Raw genomic sequence first — 23505 nt, forward strand, 5'->3', positions numbered from 1 at the left:
CAGACAGGAGGAGTGGAGAGACATGGACAGATCCGTGGGAAAGACCAGTTCGCACAGACATGTCAACATTCCTCTCTGACAGTTATGACTGGTGTGGTGCAGTCAAAATCTTGTGCTAAAAAACTATACTGACAATATATCAAAAATATAATCTGACAGTGGTATTTAATGTAAAGACAAAAATGCATTAGACTAATTTGCTGTAATATAAGTGACCACAAGAGGAATAGATATGGATAGACCACACTGATAATTGGTGGCAAAGGCCAGAAAGAGAACTTGAGAGCTCTAATCTACTGTGCCATAACAGCGTTGGGTTAAGCAGGGCAGTCCTGTGAGAAAGCTCCTCAGCTGACTGAAGCATGACCTTATAACTAGTGAGTTACTACAATTAGAGTCCTGACCTCGCCTGCTAAAAAAAGATCCACCTTTTACGCAAGGAAAGCCGTGACTACACATTCAGTTGGTAGTGAGTAGGGCACATTATTAGCACCTTTGTTGCAGTAACACATGCAATATTGCAGATCTCTGGATATGACGTTAAAAGAGGCAACTTCCCCAGAGTCCTTATCAATTCATCTGTGTGTATTTATCATGAGTTTCAGCAGCAGGTGATTACAGTAAATAAATGCTCCAGTCAGCTGATAACAGGTTTTGGATTGTACCAGAACGTCTCCTGGCAGCCATCCTGCTCTCCTCCAGTAAATCCGTCTGCCTATCTTACTTTTCTGTTTGTCTTCTAGTGTTCACTAGCCAATGTGATGAGGCTCTTCCCTCATTCATTTAAATTCCAGATGGATTCACTGTACATTTCCTGGCAGCTGTCTCACTCCAGAAAAAAAAAGAAAAAACACACACACACACAAAAAAAAGAGGCCCGGACAAAGAGAGCGTGCAAGGGGAGGAGGAGAGTGGAGTGCCGAGTGGAGGGGGACAGAATGGAAAACATTTCCTCTTCTTTCTGTTTTCAACTGCCCTCTTTCCCCTCACCCCGGGTCTAAACCCTGAACTTTTGAAAAAACCTCCCCATTTTGGAGCCATTTCCCTGGAGTGGTGTGTAATAATGCCGGCTCTGTTACAGTGGAGAGTCTGTGCATACACAGGCTGAGCCCTTCGCTGCGGGCCCGGAGACCTGCCACCCGCCTGTTTCCTAGACAGCCATACTATAACAAATCAACACAGACAGAGAGAGGAGGAGGAAGTGGAGGAGGGTGTGGGGGGGGGGGGGTATGAGTTAAATTGCAACAGTAAGCTATGTTTTATTATTCTTTCTCCAAGGATATATCGATCCAATTCTACAATAGCACTGGGTTGGAAAGCAGAAGGGCACCATATTGCTGCTTGAATGAGTGAACTTTGGGGCTCAGTGGTATCGTTTAAAAATATGGATTTATGATATACCTGCTGAGTGTTCTTAGTAAGAAACCACAAGTATATTAAAGCTCTCCATATTGCACTGTGATGGACGACACCGCGAAACAGATCACCAATTTAACAAACACATCTGCGCATAGATCGTGTGTGATTGTCTATATGAAAATAAAGGAGTGCAGGAGGAGAATAAAGCTGCAGTCTTCGAAACAGTGAAACATTCATAGCCACAAGCAAGTTAAATGATAACACAACACAGATGTCAGTCGCTATTGTGGAGAACAAAAGCCTAAGAAGCTAAGAGTGTGCAGCCCAACTAGGCCCTTCAGACTCCTTAATCACCTCCCTCTCCTGGGTTTGTTTGTGTTGCCTAAATTGCTGCCTGCTCGGTCCTAACATCCTCCGTGCCACCATTGCCACGGCAACAGAAAGCCACAAGAGTGCTAAGAAGGCTTTGGATCCTGCTCAGCATGTCTCCTCATCTGCACCACCCAACAAAAGGGCCAAGCCCAGCAGGCGGGCAGTCAAGTCCAACTACGCACCCCATGCTCGCATCCCGTCAGAGTCGTCGTAGCACATGGGCCACAAACTCATTCCACATTTTGACACATCAACACAAACAGGCTGAGCTCTATGATGTTGTAAACATTTTAAGGAGATCACTTTGAGGCTCTATTCTGTCTGTGTTTACTATACCTTGGCAGAAAGATGGCATTGTGAAGGAAGTTCTCAAAAACTTTCAGAAAGACACGGTCATCCTTCTCCCGGTCCTTCTCCTCAGGTGTCTTCGGGCAAACACAGCACGGACCTTTATCTGCCCCTGACAGGTCTGACTTGGTGGGCTTGCTGTTCTCTTCCATTTCTGAGAATCCTGATGCTGGGATCCGGATTGGGACCCCCAGCTCTGTTTCAGCAAAAAGCAGGATAGTTAAGTTCCTGTATGCAGTCATGTTTCAGTATTATGGGTACAGTATAGCATTTTGAGAAGTTAGGACTTAATAGCTTTCTTGCGAGAGTTGGTTGAGAAGATTGATGGGGAAAGATGTGGCATTGCTCTGTCCTTAATGTAAAAAAACTTTTTATTTTTGAGCACTTCATTTTTTTTTGTTCAGATTATTGTACAGATGTTAAACTAACTGCCTACTGTTTGTGGCATATCAATTGTACAGATGGGAAAGTGGTATCAATTTTCTCATCTACCTCTCAGCAAGAAAGTAAATAAGCACATTTCCCGAAATCTCAAACTATTTGTTTAAATGACAAGAAAAGTCTCAGTAGAAAAGCTCAGACGATAAATAAGGTTTGATTGTTATGTAAAATGAGTGATTCAAACCTTTAGAGCAGTAGTCATGTTGGTAGAGCTCCCTGTCCTCAGGCTGCTGCTGCCAGCGGACCAGATAGTAGGTCAGATTACCGTTGGGATAGACTGGAGGTGACCACTTCACCACCAGCTTGGTTGAGGAGTTTGCGTAGGCACGAGGGTCTTTGGGCATAGTCGGCACTGCAATAGGACCAAAGTAATATTGTTATATGGTTTGTTATATTAAAATGTTTAGCTGGTTATGTACAGTAATGACTGAAAGGCATCAGAAATACATTAATTAACAACTACAGTATTGGTGCCAACAGAGTGATGGTCAGACTTACGCGATGGACGTGTCCGAATGTAGATTATATCACTTTTGGCACCAGTAATGTGTTTGTCCCCCACCTGCAAGGTAATTGCCTTCACAAAAATGGCATACTGGGTCCATGGTTTGAGGTGTTGAAGACTGACTTTGGGGTCTGTGTTTTTATCTGGAGGCTGATCCACATCCACCATGTGCCAGCTGTTTGAGCCACAGCCATCTTGCCCATCAAATTCTGTGATGTTCTGGAAAGGGCTGGTAGAGACACAAAACATGGCTGTGATATTGATTTTAAAAGAAATCTACTCATATTAAAATTGATTGTTTGGTATGAGTAAAACACATACTAGGTTATGTTTGAACACATGATCTTGAACGTTTTTGCATATATTAACTCATTATTTGCAATTCTTTCTGTATTTCCCAAAGCATGTCCCACAATTTTTTGCATGATTGCCAACCTTCGAGCAGCCATTTCTTTTGCTTTGTACCAGTTCAATATGAAGATCTGTTAGGTAATCAAACCCAGATCTCAAACAATAAGCAGACATGGATGATGTAAATTTGGTTATTTGTTTTCCATTAAAGTGAATTAAAAGATAAGTCATCTGAAATCAGAGCGCCTCGAAGGCAGAACAAATCCAAAAGTTCAAAAATTGACTTTTTTTCTTATTGGAAAAGGGCTTGCAGTAATGTGAAGTGTAAGTAGCAATTGAAGTAAAGTATGCAAAACCAGACAGGCATGATCATCTAAGATGTTGTTTTCATAAAATTATTTGAAAATTCTGAATGTCCAACATGTTTTTTGCATTTTAAAAAAACGTTTCATCCAGCTCCAATGCAGAGCTATTTTTATGATACGGTACTGTGGTATGGAGGATTCCTTCTGAGTACTCACGCCTCCTTGTAGTAGACTACGAAGCTGATAAGGTCATTGTAGCCCTGTGGCTCGAAGCGCTCCCATGTCAGCCTGATTGTATAGCTTGTTGTGCTGTTAGACAAGAACCTCAACATATGGCTTTCACCTGTTGAGACAGAGCATGACCTTTAATGAGACATATATACAAAATTAAACATATTATGACTTTTTAAATGTCCAGATACACTGAATGAATGAATACAAAAATCACAGATTGAATGTTTCATTTGAGGTGACTCACAACAAAAATGTGTCAAAGTTCACATGATTATACTCACAACTGGCTCTTTCACCATTGTTGCGGAAATCACCCTCCTGTGGCTTCACCGTTATGTTTGTCTTTTTCCACATCTCATGGATCTCAGACATGCAGAGTTTGGGGTTCAGACTAAAGAACAGACGTCCGGTCCGAATAGTCAGATTGTGCTGACTCCAGTCCCACAGGTACTGCAAGTGTTGGTTGTTGATGGAGGAGAATGAGTATATTCTGATAGTGGAAAGAGATCAGGAGGAGGTTACAATAGTCTCATGTGGATCCAAAAAAAGTGTTTTTATTGAATAAGAACATGTTTCATGGAAGCTGGAGTTGTCAGGAATATATGGCTAAAAATAGCTTTTTTGCCATCTGGTGGCAGCGTTGAACACTAACATCACATGAGTTCAGATTTCTGTGCCTATCCGACAATGAGCAGGGCTTTCTACAAACGATATGAAACAGAAACAGTGTCATGCCAACACTCTGAGCTCCAGCAATCCAAGTGACATAGAAGAGCACCTCCAGACTGACGGGAATGCCTGCCATGTTCAACAGCATTCCCCCAAGTGAAACTTTACACTAGGAGAAATGACAACAAGAAGGGAAGATAGACTTTCCCATGACCCCATTGGCCACTACCAAAAGTTTTTAAGACTGCTGCTGATATCCCTTTTAAAGAGGGGACTGATGGACCTGAGGCAGTCCATTCAGCTATGCAGCCACACATACTTATCTGGCCTGTCAGAATAACCTTGTGAATCATTTTTAAAATGACAGAGAAATATCTGTAAGCAGTGTCACGAGACACAGGATCCAAAAGATTATATTTAGATTTCCCCATTTATGTCAATGTCCATGGCACACACTCATTCAACAGGAATTCACTCTGACATTTATGTAACTTCAATGAAATGTTGGTGGCAAACTCCCTGCTGGGCTGTGGTCTGCTTATGTCCTCTAATTCCCCCAGTTACCACACACACGCATGCATACATTCACAGGCAGAAAGTGCAGACAAACAGCGCAGTCAAGCCATACTTGTCCATGAGCTCCTCCCCATTGATGTAACGCAGGCTCTTGAGGAAGGACAGCGAGCCAAGTGCGTGGGAGTGTCGAATCCTCACATAGCCCGTCACTGTCTGGATCAATCCCATGAAGCTCTCCAGCTCAGACGCTATGTTATCTGGGGACAGGAGATAAACGCGTGCGAACACAGAGACACACACACACACACACACACACACACACACACACACACACACACACACAGAGATACAAAACAGCAAAAAGCCACATTAAAAAAATCCACATGGACCTCAACAGTTACTAAACCAGACTAGCTCTTAATGCAGATATTCCATTGAGCACTACTGTAATGTGTATAAGCTTGATCATATGTGGAGATAAGCTGGTGAGCCACATTGTCATCTGAACAAATAAATAGCATTATAGCATAATGGGATAATTAGATTAGACTGCAGGAAGCCGATGTAATGTTGATTTTGTGGCTGTCACTGTGCATCCCAGCAGCTTAGACCAGCAGACTCTTCTGCTTTATTGTCTGTCTCAGTAATTATAATAGGGGCACAGTGGTCAAGTGCAACATGGTGCAGTAAAGTTCTGTAGTCAGTAAAGGATTATGCAGTAGATTGTGGCCAAGTTAAAAGATAGGTTCACGATTTTTTTAGTTGTCAAGTCTGTCTTAAAACAATACTCAGGTGCCCAGATTAAAACTGACACAGGTTTTCTTGCTGTAATCATTCATCTAGTTCATACAGACCAACAGAAGATCCCCTCCAAAATTCACTTTCAGTCTAAGTGCTGGGGAAGAAAATCCACAGTCATCGTTCTGAGCAAAAGTGTCTTTAAAGGCTGAAGATAATGAGACTTCAGCCATCTGATTTAGTCAATTAAAGCAGATACACAAGGATAACAACAAGAAGAGGGAATTTGGCACTAAAAAGACGTTTGAAGATATTGGTTTGACTAATTTGGGCAGCTTTGTATTAGCTTCAAATAAACATTTAAATACATTTTTGTACAGGAGGACTGTGGATTTTGCCCCCAATCAATTACATTTTAAGTACATTATGAAGGGATTTCTTAATGACCAGTATGAACAGGAGTAATGATTTCTTCTTGGGCACCTGACTTAAGAAAAACTTTAAAAATGTGAACTTGTCCTTTAAATATTTTATTTAGTGAAATTCTACTACTGTGTCTGCTTAGTTGTGGCTGATGTAGTTTTCCTGGGGTGCAGTATACTCTGGTCTACTAAGCAAAGTTACATTGTCTAAATGTATAGTAAGTGTGGTGTTAAAAGCAATGCACTGCTGCATAGCTGCACTCACTTCCATGGCGGATGTTGATGTCCAGATTGCCTGAGATGACAGTGCAGTCCTTCAGGGACTGAGCAGCATTCACAGAGTCGATGACAGGGGATGAGCAGACCTTATCACATAGGCCATTGCAGGCATTGCATAACATACTGAAGACAGCCGAGGCAGAGGGAAGGAGTGAATGAGAGGGAGGAGACAAGGGGGAAAAAAGTAGAAAACTGTGAGCTAAATCTTATGTGAACCTTTTTACTTCACCCTGAAATCATTTGTCCACTCCCTAGCTCCCAAGCATTCCAAAGGATTCAGGCAAATAAATCTACTGCATGATACAAGGTCACCTCTCACACTGAGAGTTTAATCTTTTATGGGCCCTCATCTGAACTCTGTTTCGTGAGAGTGTGACTCACTGTATTGACCTCAGAGACAAAACAGCAGTGTTATGGCCAAAAAATATAAAGCAACAGAGAGTCGGCATGGAAAGTTTGGGAATGGATGAGTCCAAACAGGGAGGAAAATTACGTAAAAAGACACTGTCTTATCTTAAGTTAATATCAAACAAAGATAAAAGTCAAGTGGGGGAAATGTGGACAGTTAAGACACTTCAGCTGAGTCTCTTCTTACAACCTTTGAGTAGTAGTCTCTAAAATCTAAAAAGTTAATCTAACACACTCTTAACCTCTAGCCCTTCCAGTTTGAGACCTATTTTAAGAAATGAACCTGTGAAGGGCCAGGTCAGGTGAAGTTCAGCTTAAGGATAATTCAGAAATGCACAGTGAACACAAGCTGCTTTAGTGTCAGTGAATACTGAGGGGAAACAACACTGCTTTTAACAGAACAATAGCTAGGAAAATATAACAGCATTCCTGGATCTTTCTGTGTAAAAGATCAGGTTATGATCCCGTACAAATTCAACCTAAAACACCTCACTTCAGTAAAGTACCAAACATTAAAGAGTAATATTTTAGAAATCATTGACACTGTAAAACGATTCATTTTAAGGAGCTCTTCCAGATATTTTGTACATTCAGTGTTTCATCTGGCACGGCATATCCAAATCATCAGGACCTAAACTAGAAGTGAAGGGTACGTCTTTACCGATTAGTCTCGTTGCGTGTGAAACCGGAGGGGCAGTCGGGCATACATTCTCCCCTGTGGATGACAAAGTGGGGGTCGCCTGTCAGGTGCACTTGGGAGCACGTGTCCAAGGTGATACAGCGCCAGCCCTCAAACTTATAAGTGCCTGTGGGACAGTCTGGGACACAGCGATCATTGTGGTTGTAGTGGAGGCAGGCAGAGCAGGCCATGTCGTTGTTGGGTTCAGTGCAGCTGCCCAGGCACTGGCTGTGGCAACACTCCCCCTTGTCTGTACAGGCATGCTTGCAGTGGTCTGGACACACTGGAGGAGACACAGAAAGATGGGGAAGAGGTCAGTTTTGGGTGGGTGTAAACAGTCTGCATTGTTGGACACGATTACAACAAAACCAAGGATGATAAGGGTCAAAAAGACACTAAATTAATGCTGATAAAACCCAGACTGTGGTTTAAATGTCATGTACAAATGAAGAAGAATGTGAAGATATTAAAATGATGAAAAGCAGGCATGGATAATAAAGATGTATTATTGTTAGGTACGTTAACAACAATAACGTAATACGTAATAATAATACAAATGTTTAGCTGTCACGGGAAAGTCTGTGCCAGCTGTTTTATTAAAATGCAGAGCTGACCTTACTTAATTAGATCATCTGTAATGTCATCACACCAGCAGTATCATCTGTTCTTTGACAGCAATGCGAAAAACAAATTAATGGTAGCAGATTTATCATTGAGTTGTTTAAGCCAAATCTATCTTGTTATGTTATGAATATTTTGCTATATAATTGTGGAAAAGACAAAACCCTCACTCCCACTATCACTGCAGCTTCTAAGAACAAACTACTGCACGTCCTTGCAGGCTGTGAGAATACCGACAGAAAAAATGATTGTGTGGGGTGTTTCAAATTAAGCTTGAGCAACATGAATAATAGAAGTGTCTCATTGTTTGCTGAGCATCAGTAAGGGACCCAAACCCATGGCAATGTGTTATCAATAACACATAGCACTTTCCAGTGGCTTGGGACAGACATTTGTCAGATTTTACCTCCTGACAAATTATCTCAGAGAGCTTGCAAAATGACCATTAATGTGTCAGTCATTGTCTCTAAAGAGTAAATATGTCCAAACACCCCACCAAAAAAAGACACCTGGGAGTACTTAATAATAGGTCATAGGTAACAGGACACAAGGAGATTAGATTGGTGCTTGTTTTTAGCTTGTTTACCAACTGCTTATGATCACTCCACTGCCTTACACCTAAATTACCAGTGACACAATTTAAAAAAGACACATGGGAGGCGTCTGTTTTTAATGTTCAAAAGCATTTTTTTTTTACTGTGGCTTATTTATAGAGAAGCAATACACGAAAAGCAGATGTAAAGAGAAGAAAGCAGATGACTCCCACTGCTAACTAATCTTGAGACACTGCAGGTAGGGCTGTCCTAGTTTCAAACGAGTCCACAGCATAGAAAAAGCACCTGGAGAACCTGTATGAATGGCCTGGTGACAAGGTGTTTTCAGCCGCTGATTGTTCCCTGGTTGAGGAGTTTCTGTATAGATAAAAAGCTGCTCTAGGCAAGACAAGAGCATTTCTGGGAAAAGGCTGAGGTTCATGTGTCTTTTGGGAAAATGAGTTACAGATAATAAATCTATCATACAGTAATTCCTGCAAAACTCAGCCTTATTTGAAATTACGTAGACAGTAAAGCCCTGCCCCCCCTCCCCCTCCCCCAACCTTGTGTTGTTTGTATATTGGGGCCTTAAGTGTTTACTATTTGTTGTTATGCTCTTTGTTATTGCTACAAGACAAATTTCCCCATAGGGGCAATAAAGCTGAACTGAACTACGCTGGACTGAACTGAACTGAACTGAAATAAGAGGCACAGCACTCCTGGTTCCTTAGCAACCGCCTCCTGGTGCAAAGCCAGAGCTGGAAGGAAATGTGCACACACACACAACCATACACACCCAGACAAAAAGTACACTGACACACACATTTTATCAGTCTCTTTCATGTGTATTATTATAATTTGCAAGACTCCGAAACTACACATATTACTTCCTTGTCATCTATGTCTTCATCTGAGCTATCCTATTAACACACACTTTTATAAGAGTACACTTGAAGAATGTGTCTAACATGTGTGCACATGCAAGAGAGAGGGGAAAGAAGCTCTGCTTGTTTATTTGCTTTTAAATTAAATGCGGGTGTCAGAGCACTCGCTTTGTGAATCAGTCAAGGAAATGAAGCCGGCTCCGAAGCTAATCTCTTGATGAATATTTCATGTTGCTTTACAAAACATCTGTGTAGGTTAATAACGTGACAGTACACCACAGCAATGCTGCAGAGCAAACACACACTCCCACGGTGCCAACTCCAGTTTTGCTTCACAAGGGGAATGACCATCCCGACTCGACAGTTTCTCAAATACTTGTCATTCTTTTTTCGCACTTAGTTAAATCCAGTAGTTCAAAGGAGGCGAAATGGTCTGTTTGGAAAATTCCTTCAAGATTCTATGACAAAAGGAAAAAAATGAAACATCTATTTCCTTTAAAGAAATTTTGGATATTCCTTCAGGAATTTCCAAGAATTGTTTCCTGATAAAAACAGACACAGACACTATACAGCTGTTACAGTGTTTCTTGATAGCATGAGTGAGTACAGTATTTCATTATATGGCCTTTTCTGTGCCATGTATAGCTTTACGCTACATGTTCTGCCACACCAGGAGTTGACTGTTCCTGCAGTACTTCATCATCTGTGTGTTTCTAACTATTCTGGATCTAGTCCAAAAGAAATGGCAAAGATCTTTTTTTAAAACTACAACATCAAATGCCAACACACACAAGTTCTCGCATAAAAGCTGTGACTTGACTGGAAATATGATGCGGACATTAGTGTGGTGAAAGCAGGCAGATCATTGTAGCACATTTGCAGACTGAACAGAAAAAAAAGAGTGAGAAACAGCAAGGCTTCATTTTCTTGGAATTCTACCAAAAGGGGGCAGCCAAAGCAAACTCTAATGAGCCTTATTGGAGGAGGTCCCTTCCTTGCATGATTTTAAAAGATTCCTCAATGAAGAGAAATTCCAAACATGCATACCTTCCACTAGAAGAAAGTGCAAGGAGGGGGGGATTAAATCCATATAAGTCAACCCGGTTTCACTGTGTGACCAAACAACCCATGGTATCAAGGATACAATCCTCTATTTATAGATGCTCCTAATGCGGCCCTATTTCCACGCTGCTGCTCTCCACACATAGCTATGCAGGGCATTGTGGGTTTCCACTACTTCAAAGGAAAGGGACTACCTAACAAGGGGCTCCTCTTAAGATAAGTCGTCATCATCCTTGTAGTCTCCTGAGTGGACGTTTAATATGAGCAGGAACTAATAAGACACATCAGAAGATTGGGATTGGACCAAATTGAATTATACGCTGTATCACATTAAGCAATTATTGAAAGACAAAGCTGCAGAGAACAAATAAACTGGCTATAATATAAATAAGTCTGCAAAGTCAAACAAGTCAAACTGTTAAGAGTGGGGGTAGGGAGGTTTATGATGTTGTCCCTCTCATACAGTAGTTGCACAACCCCCCTCCTTCCTGCTCCTTCCCTGAGCAAACAGTAAGGTCAGACACCATAGCCAACCGCCGGCCTGCCCCTTCTGTTCACCAGAGCACTGCGACACGAGGAGTGGCTGGGTCCATCTCATCAGTAGTAAACGAGACAACAATCAGCACCAAGGAGTCTCCTTCAGAGCAGCTAGTGCATCCCTCCACCCGCCATTAAATACAGGAGCAGGGGGAGGAGGAGGCATCAACAGGCCAAGAGACAGACAAGTGCCGTGCACTGTTTGTTTTTTGTTCAAAAGGTATCCTCCAGTCACTGGACTATGTGAAGAATCTGCAGAATGTTCCAGGCTGCAGAGGATTCAAGGGGGAGAATGTTAATCCCTTGTTCTGCTGCAACAACACAGAAACCTGAGAAGAGGAGGGCATTCTGGCCACAAACATGACCATGAAGTATGATGTGAGATAATAAAAGAGAAGCATATAGCTGAAATTTTTTAAACATAACATGCAAAGATGTAAGTACCACTTTCAGGCAGAAAAAAAATGATGTGAGCCTGCAGCAAAGCAACAGAGGCAGCAAGCATTAAATTTATTCCTGGCCTTGCCTTCTTAAAGCGGAGCATGCAAAAGGGGGGGTTCAGGGTCATGTGACCTAGAGCCCTTCAACTATGCCTTGCCCCTCCTTTCTCCCCACAGTCAGTATCAACAAAAAAACTGCTTCAATCAGATAACAAGATGGCCTGATTTCAACAAATCTGCTTTGGAGAGTGTTTATTTCCCCTATGTGTGTGCATGTGTGTGTGGTAGGAGGACAAGTGAAAGGGTTCAAAGTTGGATTCTCCAACAAATGCATCACTTATTGAATAAAAATGTTGGTGCCTGAGAGGAAGAGTATTGCAGTGCAGCACTGCTTCTCATCTGAATGCAAGTCATGTCCAGTGTGCTAGAGAGCACGCTGTGTAAGTAGACTACTACACTGTTTACATTGGGATGCTGGCGACACGTTTACTGCCAGCACGCCACTGCCACCTCTGAAAATGAAGTATGGTGTGAAAATAAAAAAAGAAATTTGGTAAACTGATCAAATGTCCCCAAACCAATCTTAGCTAAAACTATTTTAAATAAAAAAGATCTAATAAAACATGAAATATTTAAATCTTTGTAACATATCAAAGCGCAGTATGTTTTCCCTGTGTCACTGAAGATAAGTAGGAAGCGTGACAGACAGTTGGGAAATCATTCATTATTCACAGTGGGGCTTGGAGAGGAGGGATGGCGGAGAGGGGGTAGAGGGTGGGGGTTAAACTGGGAGCTGTCTGCTGGACCAATGGCAGGCAGGCAGGGGAGGTTCTAATCCTGATGATTGACATGTTATTGAGTCTGGAGCAGAAATGGTAAACAAGTCCTCTCTTGAGCAGGAATTGGGAGGGGGAGTCGTAACCATAGTGATTAAGCATGGCTTTTCCACGGATTCAGAGAAATCATAAGTTAAGGGAAAACCTGTGCAGATGTCACTTACTCAACAACAAGCCTGACTAAAATTATTCCTGTAAACACTGCTGACCCTTAACTGGAAAGGCACTTAATATACCAAGATGAATGGGCTATACAGGAGCTGAAATTGTAATTAAAGTGTTCTGTTGGAAGTAAAGCTTGTCAAGACAGTTTAGTTAGATGCAAGATTATAATTATAGTAAAGTAAAAATCTGCATTTTTTTCAGTTTGTGTAGGAAAATAAGAACCACCACATAGCTTTACTGCATGATTATGAAGGAGGGTACTGTAGTGGCTGCACATTAAGTGTCAATCATGCTGGCTGCCTCTGCTTCGCAATATAAATGAGGCCATAGCGCCAATAGGACATGATTAAATTTATCTCTACATCACCTCCATTTACCGAAGTATTCACTCTCCTGCACACTATAGTAATCCACTGCACTGTAGGGATGCAATGCCTCCTACTCTGTGCAGAGTCAGTGCGGGTAAGCTTGGGTTAACAGAGCTGAGAGCAGTAGCAGACAGTAAGGTAGCTTAAGAGGAGTACAGTAGCAGAAGGCAGGCCTAGCAGGGGCTGCTGCAGCCCAGATCGCAGGCCGACCCCCCAGCTCCCTGAGCTCCATCAGGCCACATCCTCATCCGGCAACCCGATCCTCCCTGGGAGACCCCTTTGGATCACTCCAGACACTTGTTTAAACCACATCAGCCCAGACGACCAGAGAGAGGATGCTTCCTCCACTCACAGCCAAAGACAAACCACATCAGAGATTCCAGGGCTGTCTTACTGCAGCAGCGATAGAGTCTCAAGTGATCTAATCTAAAGTGGTGTTTTTCACCTCTTCAGAGTGCGTCTGACTGTGCGTGTTCTGCAAGATCGGGTGTTCTGCTGATCAGAGCTTCTTTTTTTTGTAAAAGGGGAACGCTGCACACTGTCATGATGTGATTTTCTCACGCAGAGACCTGGCTCAGGCAAGCTTGGCTAAATCTCTGTTCAGTCCTGTGCACAAAGGTGTGTGAGCCCATTCCTCCTCGTTCCAGTGTTTCTGGGTCTCTTCCACTCCCATGCCCACTAAAGACCAGCAATGTGTTTTTCACACAACTATGTGCTGGTCTGTGTGTTCAGGCATGCGTGGCATTTCCCCTCACTCGCGTTCAGTCACAACAACACACACACACACACACATACACACACACACACCCCTTCCTTCTACCCTCAGGCCTCTGTCTACTCTGCAGCAGCTGCTGCTGCTGCTGCTGCTGTTGTTGTTGCTTTGTTGTTGATTGCACTCAGTAACAGGACACAGGTATGCAGCACCGTCACATATGAAAACACTTTGTGTTTTTATCACTGAAGAGGTAAAGGATGGTCTGAGAGCTATTAGAGACATGTGGAAGCAAGAATGGAAAAAAGAGGGTAAGAAGATCCATTTGAACGAGTATTTGACCAGCACAACCACATACAATGTTCAGTGTAATTATGTAGCATCGTATAAAAGTAAATAGCCCTGATAAACCCCTATTCTGGTTATGAACATTTTTTATATGATAGGTAAACATTTACCTTGGTCTCTGAGAAACTGTGATGGGAATTTTTCACTATTTCATTCTTTCACTTTTGTCTGTTAAAACGGACACAACATACAATTACTGAAAGAATAATTGTTGCATGTGCAGAAAGATACTGAAAGAAAAATTGGACATGAAGGCTCATAACAGTTCAAATAATCATGCTCAGATCCCTTGAAAAAAATAGCAACTTCTGGGAGAGTCTGAACAGTCGTGTGTAAAAATGATCAGTGAGGTCAAATTCCAGAACTGAGTCTGGGCCCACACTGAACTTATGAATCCCTGTTGGTCTAACTTCCCAGCTCCGTGACAGAAGAACCCCTGGAGTCATATTTGTAGCATAAAGACAAGCCTCTGTGGCAATCTTACACATTAAATGATTCTGAGCACTCACTGATTTTATGTAATTGTCATGATTTCTGTAAAAAAACAGGATGAGATTTTACTCTGCCTCTCTCTTTTTATCTTTTTTCTTGCTGAAATGTGGCATTAACCTGCTCAATAAGCCATCACACAAATGTATTGCACTGCATCACTGGAGCTCTACTTTTATCATCACATCTCAATCAATCAATCTTTATTTGTACAGCACCAAATCGCAACAGTCATCTCAAGGCACTTTACACATAGATGGAGCAGGTTCTAAACCGTACTCTTCAGGTTTTCATTTTAAAGAGACCCAACATTCCCACATGAGCAAGCACTTGGCGACAGTGGCAAGAAAAAACTCCCTTTTAAACCAGGTGTTTTTGGAGCATCCCTGTAGTCAAATGGTTACTGTGCATGCCACAAATTCACCAAATCTCTGGTTTTAGTCTGGCAAGAGACTTTTGCTGCATGTCATAACCTCCTCTAGTTTTCTGTTGGCATATTTGCCAATAACTGTCTAACAAAGGCAAAAAAAGAAAAAAAGAAAAGAAAAATAGTGAAAAAAATCATGTGTTGTTAAAGAGATGTTTTCTGTCTTATTACCCACTGAAAGCCATCACCTGCTACATTTCTGATACTGATCTGGTCATTTGAAGAAAGGAAAATACTACAATCCACACCATATTGCCAGTTACAGGCATCGTGTCAGTTGCATTGTCAAGTCAGACTTTAAGACATTAGCATGGGAAAAAAAACTTCAGGGAAAACTCTGGCAATGTTTTTTTTTTCACAGATTCTGAGGTGTTTCCTCTCACTAAAAGTGGCTTCTAAAAATACTCGACTTCCTAGATCTGCTTCATTAAATACAGTGTGTTTCCTGGCAGTGCTGTGCTGGCTGGCTGGTGAGCTGTGTTGGTTGGCTGTTTTGCTATCTGGGTGACTGGTTGGGGTTAGTGAGAACGTGTCAAGCCCTCACATCCCGTCAGCCTTCCTCTAATCCCTCTTTTGAATGTAGGGGAGACATTCATGAAAATAATCACTGAAGACTAATGCTTGGTGTATAAACTGAACATGCTTTTTATAAAACACAAGCTTCACTACACAATGCTGGAAGAGAAAAAAACTTTACATGTGAAATTAACACCTTGCTCCTTCATTTGTCCCAGGTGCTGGATGTTTGCAGACACAGTCTAACACCTGGCTGTGTACCCACCTATCCCCTGACAGGCAGCTACCCAGAGAGAACCTCCAGCCATATGGACTGATGTTGACTCTCACACATTAAATGTATTCCACAGCTTAGTTTTTTAAAAATGTGATCCCTGCATTACACTACCTGTGAAATGCTACGAGCAACAATCTGAAGTGGTTTGTGTAACATTTTTACTCTTTGCCCAAACTTGGTTTAGCCTGTCATCATCATAGCATCAGAATAGTAGTGGTTCAGATGCCAAGGCCTATTTCTGTAGATGACCATCTGCAGCTTTGCAGCACACAGTGCCCAGACTTCGTCCTGGCACGACATCCGGCATACATTCTCCCTGTTGGTACGACGTCTGGACTCAAAATGACACATCTTTATTTCACATTGACTTCAAGGAGACCCTAATCCTGATTAAGCATAGCAACATTTGCCTTGAGCTAAAAAGCTGATAGGGAAACGTTTGTGTTCATTGCAAGCATTCCTACCAGGTTAAAATGGAGTGCTTTGCAAACACTGAGAAGGCCATTAGTCGATTACTAGGCTGATAGCCTGTGGACTGTAAATCCTGAAACTACGTTTGGTTACATTTTATATGTGGGTGCAAGTGTTAGTTTTTTGTGTGTGTATCATATATGATAGGTTGTCATAATGGCTTACATTGCAGTCTCTGTCTGACTGAAGTTTCCTTGTCTTTCAGGTGACAGTGGCTGGTTGCTGGCACACGTAGTCAGACTGCGGTGAAATGCTGTTGCTCAGCCCGTCTCTACAGTGCATCTCCCTCTTCTCTCTGGGACGTACGCCTCAGTGTCTGCCACCTCAGTGGAGCCCGACATTCTGTACGGTCCAATTAGCCACTTCAAATATGACATCTGGATTTAGGGTTTCCTCTTCCCTTCATTTCATTTCATTTTCACAGTGAGTTTCTTGAGGGTACACACAGTATCCTTTCTGTGAGGCTGCACTCGTTCCTTAAAAAGGAAAAGCTGTGGGTTCAGCAGGGACAGTTGTGCCTTAACATCTGTTACAACGGGACACTGAGACTATTCTTTCCAACTGGAGAGCCTTTGCTGAGACTTTAGGCTAATCCTTTCAAGTGTAATGGTCTGATAAGATACCACATTCCCAGATGGTATCATAGTAAAAAGGCATTGATCCGGTATCTGTTGTATACAAAGCTTCATTTCACATAAAAGAAGCCTGTCAGTGGTTTACCTTTCCCTTATACATATACACAAACCTTTTGCTTGTTTGCTCAGGGAGATAAAACCTTGCAGTTTACAGGTACTTCACAGAGGAATAAAGGCACTTACTGCAGCCTTTTTTTCATGTTTGCACACTGATAAGGCCAAAGAGGACCAGCAATCAACAATGCACTGGTTTTCACTTGATCCTTTTACACCAGAGACTTTGCCTGAATATATGTCGTGGTTATACTACTTTAAACTTCTCCTTCATTCCAAGTGGTTGAAACAAAGGTGATAATCAAACAGTTGGTATAGGTTACTGTGTGCAAAGATAATACAAAAAAGGCATTATGTTTCAGTATGCAGTGAACTTGTAATAGCTTGTCCTCATTAGTAATTGGGTAACAACGGCACCAAATATGGCAGTTGCTCAAAGCCTGTGCAGTGGAGTGTAAAAAACGTCACTGTTTACAAATCTCTGAACAAACTAGGGGTTACGTCACCTTCAGTAAGTTTCGCTTACAGTCTCAGCACAGACACAGCTCCTCAGTTTCAGCCTAAGTTTCAGTGTTAATCAGATTTTACCATGACGTAGGTCTCCCATTCACTTTCAGTCTCAAACACAAACACTCTAGTCAGAGCGTGGAAACCATACAAGTGACAGACTGCAGGCCCCCAATCTAATCTCTACCATATTTAGTTTAGAGGCAGGGTTTCGGTGGCAAATCAGCCACAGTATCAACTACACAGAGCTGGGCTCATGATATGATATACGTGGACCGTGAGACTGGGAGTATGGGGCTCAATTCTATGGGCACAGGACAAAGGCCAGAGGCTGGAGGTCAAAGGCCAGAGACGGGGCAGAGTATGGATAAAGCCGTGGCTGCCCTTACTGTACCAACAGCAGAAGAGGGCAGTCGATGTGGATGGAGCAGGACAGCTGACGGGCCTTAAACAGTCCCCAGCCCACACTTCCTATTGGCTGACGGTGACATCATAGTTCTATCCCCATTTTTCACCTACTCTGAGGGGTGGAGAGTTCAGTTTTTCCTCCTCCTCTCTTTCCCTCCACTCAACCAGACTTTTTCTCTCTTTCTCTGTCTCTCCATCACACACACGCACACGTGCACACACGCACACACGCACACACGCACACACGCACAAACGCACAAACACTCCGCTTCATTTGCCCCTTTTAGGGACCTCAACAGCTCACATGGCCACCCTTGTTCAGGAGGAGGGGAAGAAAGAGGAAATGAGGGAAGAAGGAACGAAAGAAGAACGAAAGAACCATAGTACACAGAGTAATGAGGCTTGGCTAAACCCCCCCCCACCCACCCACCCCCCGCCCCCCAAACCCTCTCTCTTTATCTCTTCACGGAGGTGTGTGGAAACTACATGCTGTGTTTGTGACACTCACAGGACATGGCATGCACGCAAGGCTGCAAAGTGTACCCTTCATAATTTCCTCCCTCTGCCACATCACACTTGGTTACCATTAATGTCCACCACGTGGGCTCTGATGGGTCAGTGTGTGGTCTGCTAGCATGGAGCAGAATGAGACACACACAGACACATACAAATATAATCACACATATGGTAGGATTTTTTTTGCCTCTAGCAAGCCTTTCTTAATTGGCACTAGGCAAGAGAGGAGTTCGGTTGCTGTATTCTGTTTCATGATATCTTATTGTGAAAGTCTAGCGTTAACATTTTTACTAGGAGACAGCTCACTAAATTACCAGCTTGGCTTCACAAACATGCTGATATTTCTCCAGTAATGACACAAAAAGGATGCTCAAAGGGAAAGAGAGAAAGACCCTAGGAAGAGGCATATTGTGAAATAATTGCTTAATATAAAAAGGATGTGTTGGAAGAAAAAGAGAAATCAGTGCATCTATTTATCCACCGTATTAAAACAGACATTTAACAGAGGGATGTGGCTCTTTGGGGAGGTCTCACAGGGATCGATCTTTGTTCCAGACAGGTGTTCCATATCTGATGAGGGTCGAGGCAAACGATGGAGGGAAGGTGACAGAAGTGCAAACTGATGTGTAAGTCTGCCAGTCAGCTGACCTTCCTCTGCTCTGTGACAATCAGATACAGTGTTTCAGTCCAGGATCCACACAGCTCCCCATGAGAGATTAGCTCTTAGTCGGATTAAGGAGGAGTCAGTGCACATAGGAGAGGTGAAATGTCATCGCAGCACTGCAGGAGGAATCAAGGGGGCTGCGGCGAGGAGTAGGGACGGGGCAGAGGGGTTTGCTAGCACTGAGGCAGATGGAGAAGAATCTGCTGTGCTCTGGATGGACTCCATAAAAGACCAGACCCTTTAAAACACCCTTTAGCCCAGGCCAGCATGACAGAGCACAAAACCTCCTTCAATCCCCTCTTGTTTGTCCTACTATGAAGGTAATCCAAAAATTTGCAGCATGTGTCAGACCCACATAATTGCAAGCCTCCACAGGTGTGAACATGTTGTAAATTAGAGCCTTCAAAAGACGACACAGAGGGCATAGAGGACAGACGCCAGAGGAGAGGCAGAGAAATGGGCACAGAGAACAAGCCTGCCTCCAACCACAGGAAGTGCTAAGCCCCCACCGTGTCAAACATAAGACTTCCAGAAATGATTGAAACAAAATACCCACGCTTTCTCCCCCAAACAAACAATGGCCTCCATTGTGAAATGCTGTGGCACACTCACAGTCAGGGGAGACATAGAGACACAGTTTGAAAACAGTGGGCGATATTCCCCCTCCTCCCTCTCTCCCTCGCTCCCTCTCTCTCTCTCTCTCGACCAGGCCACGGACAACTTTCTCCTTCAGTTGGGACATAGACAAGGGGCACGCAACACTGAAACCCACTTTGGAGCCCCCTGCCCAGAAAAATATGCTTTTGTCTTCCTGTCTCACACAACTTAATGGTCCCGGCTGCACCAGTGAAGTGCACCAACAGGGGGCCTCAGCCATGGGATCTCAGAGGAAAGGCATGCTGCACTGCAGACATGTTACACACATCCACTGAGAACATAAAAACAAGTCTGAGGAGCTTTTTTTTTTCTTGTTATGACCCAAAATCTAAGGCATCTCATCAGCAATAAATGACATACAAGTTGACACAGAGTGCACACACAGAACACACCTGAAATCCAGTATGTACCCCAAGTGCAACAAACAATCTTCATAATAATTTCACAGTCTGATGTCTTGTTCATGATAATATATATTTTAGCCTTATTATCATTCCTCCAGCTCAGTTTCACTCTTACTGAAACAGACCACTTTCCCTCAGTTTTATGTTATTATTAAGAAATAACTCTACTCCTCTGACATACAAGGAACCTGCAGAATAAGGACACTGCACCAGTCGCACACACTGCACACACACAGCTCTATATTTACTTTAGAACTACTGTATCCCTGCAGTCCCCAGATGCAGTAATTTGTTGGAGTTATTTCATAAATGTCTTGTTAACTATTATTGGTCTGAAAGCCACCAAATTGCACATCATAAACTGTAACAAATGGAAGGCCCGGGGCTATATTTACTGTTTCAGGGTAGCACTGCTGCAACTCTGGAACTGGTTCATAAAAAATCCCTACGCCTACAAGCAGAGGACACTTGTGCATCTAAAACTCAACTGCACCAAAAAGCTGTGCAGATGATGATACAAAGAGCCCTTTGTCACATTTAAACTCTTAATATAATATTATCTTAACTCTTAACTACATGAACAGGTGCTAAATATTTCTCTGAGTTACACCTTATCTACACCTTATCTACACCTTATCTAGACCATGACAAGAAATCAGAGTGAGAGGAGGATTCACACCTGCTAGATCAGTGATTTCCCCAAGAACGCACTTAGACAAACATGAATGTGCACACACACAGACACACACACACACACACACACACACATACTTTCTAACAGCCAGTGCTGGGCCGGCTGGTTACAGACAGCCAGGGGACAGATAGCTGGCTGAGAGAGGGAATGGGAGCATGCTGCTCAATCAATGAGCCATCAATCAAACACACACAGCGAGACGAAGCAAACACAGGAAACAGGAGACCATATCCTTTAACTACCACTCAAAAGAAAGCCATCAAAGTGCTGGCTCTGACTCCAGGCCTTTTTCCATGGCCAAATTTCCAAGCACTGCTTTGTCTTGTGATGGTTTGATTAGAGCTACTATTACTCTGCCCTGACCCTCTCAGAGGAGTTGGTGTGTGTGTGTGTGTGTGTGTGTGTGTGTGTCCTGTACAGTCTGTTGCACCACAACAGTTATCTGCTATCCTAACTAGCCCACTGCTCTGGGGCCTCACTGTACTCTGCCGAGCTCTCAGACAGTAAGAGGTTATGAAAAGGCCGTAGAGGAGTCTGTAGCAATCATATAGTAACACAAAAGTTCTGTCTACAACTAATGATTTTTGAGTCATCTGCTCATTTCATTGGTCCGTAGTTTCAGACTACTTTATAATAATTTTCAAAAAGTATTCTGGAAAGGATAGAAGCAATGTTCAGTTGGTACACTTACAACTAATTTAATTTAATTGATCAAAGAGTCTTTTAGTCATTGCACAGAAGGTCAGCAAACCTAGAATTCAACAAATATGATGAAAAAAGTTTCCAATAATAAAATACTGATGAATTAATGTTTACTTGGGTTAAGTAGAGCAGCTGTCTCACAGACATTCATATTTCCCTTCACTACTTCCTGAAAATAGGAAATTACAGAAGAATAAAATAAAGTGTTACCAAATGTTTTAAAATATTATTGATTGTTTATATCAGATATTAATTAATTGTTGTAATTAAGTCTCATTAACAAAATTAAGAGTAAAGAGTGTAGCTCCTGGTTACTTGAGTAACTATTTGAGAGATTATGATATCGCTGCAACGAGGTAGTTCAACTAATATAAAGCTTTTATAAATAATTTTAACTGATCAAAATTGTTGATCCACTTTCTAAATGGCAGATTGTTTCAGCACTATATCAGAGTTTGTGGCAGTATCACATAGAGCTCTGGATGAAAGGAGGATTCTGCCATTTCTGCCTGCAGGAGCACATCCCTACTACATGTCAGCAATGCCAGACACACCTGAGGCATGTTATTATTGCATAGCCTGTTCTAGAGGGGGGGGGCACAAGTTCACAGAGTTGCTCTGAGAGCAAGTGAGCTCACCTAGCTCTCCTTTTTCATACCCTCAAGGGGGGGTAATGAAGAAGAAGCAGGAAAAGGCCAGCAAGTAGAGTTAATATACGCAATGAGGAGGAGTAAACAACACCAGAGGATGTCCTCGTGTCCCTGAGCCGCAGTGACAGCATGTCCTCCTGTCTGCGCTGTCACTCTGTCAGCTCTCATTACCTGCAGTGCTACACGACCAGCACTGACTGACTGAGTGACCAACTGCCTAATGGCACCTGCTACCTACAGCTGTATGTATGACAGTTGGGGGCTGAGATCACCATGACAATGCAGAGTCTGCACTATCCCTGACCTTGCTCACGTAGGCTGACTGGCTTTTATAAATATTGGCAATTGATTATTTATTGATAATACATGAGTAAGCTATCTAAGTCTTGTGTTAATTATTCATAATAAAAGGGAAGCAATTTGAAACATAGCCACCAAACATAAAACTTAAACTAAATTACAGCCAGTATACAAACAAGCATAATCAAAGTGTCATCTCTTCACGCACACTGTCTCTGTAGCGACCGACCCTTTTCTGCTTCAGTGCCATCACAAAGGTCCTGTTGGTGTATTCATCAACAGTCATAAGTTATTTGGATAGCAGTTCGGCACTGTGGGAAATATAAGTAAAAAGGGTGGATCAGGTTTAAACGTTCAACCCGTCTCCCTTGACACAAGAACCCCCCCTCTGGTCCCATCACGCATCAAATGGAGCCGCACATCCCTAACTCCCCACAGCGACCCACAACCGTGCCAGCATTGTGTCTGCGGTTTAAGTTTAGACGCAAGTGGGCCCAGCAATGGGAACGAGGGATCAATACATCTTGGCAGCTCAACGCCTCTTGTCATGAGCATCCATGCAATATACTGCCTCAGCAAAGGAGAACAGAGGATACACTCTCTGTGACCTCAAAGGCAACAAAAAGAAGAATGTGACAGTCTTCACGAAAAAAGAGGTGTCTGTACGATTTTGTTTTGTTGGGTTTAGTCTCTGCTACCAACAGAAACAGTGTCTATCAAAACTCTTTTAGAAAGTAATACGTGAATAAATATGTATTCGCCAACAACCCTCTCTGTGGGAAAGAAGGAACCTGGGTATTGTGATTATTTGGAAGTGGAAAAAAAAGTTTGTATTTACTAGAAGGTTTAAATGAAATAATAGTGTGGGGGAGATTAGATGGTGCGACTGGGAAAACCGGGGAGAATAAAAACAATGTTTACAGACAATCCCCAACTCCCAGATAAACAAATGCAACTCAAAAGCAAGAAGAGTCTCTCTCAGTGAAGCTGGTGAAGACTTTA

The 23505-nt window shown here is 42.6% G+C and overlaps 1 protein-coding gene across 1 annotated transcript in view; it reads right to left on the bottom strand.

Annotated features, from left to right (window-relative positions):
* The window catches only part of igf1ra (insulin-like growth factor 1a receptor), an 82825-nt gene that overhangs the window by 10526 nt on the left and 48794 nt on the right, over positions 1-23505 (bottom strand). The window contains exons 3-10 of the mRNA XM_053318585.1: positions 7609-7909; positions 6526-6662; positions 5213-5357; positions 4197-4405; positions 3898-4024; positions 3019-3254; positions 2705-2872; positions 2068-2275 (exon numbers count right to left, since the gene is read on the bottom strand). Of these exons, the coding sequence (XP_053174560.1) occupies positions 2068-2275; positions 2705-2872; positions 3019-3254; positions 3898-4024; positions 4197-4405; positions 5213-5357; positions 6526-6662; positions 7609-7909 (1531 nt within the window). The remainder of the gene's footprint in view (positions 1-2067; positions 2276-2704; positions 2873-3018; positions 3255-3897; positions 4025-4196; positions 4406-5212; positions 5358-6525; positions 6663-7608; positions 7910-23505) is intronic.

This window comes from Scomber japonicus, chromosome 5, assembly GCF_027409825.1.
Source record: "Scomber japonicus isolate fScoJap1 chromosome 5, fScoJap1.pri, whole genome shotgun sequence".
Lineage (NCBI taxonomy): Eukaryota > Metazoa > Chordata > Actinopteri > Scombriformes > Scombridae > Scomber > Scomber japonicus.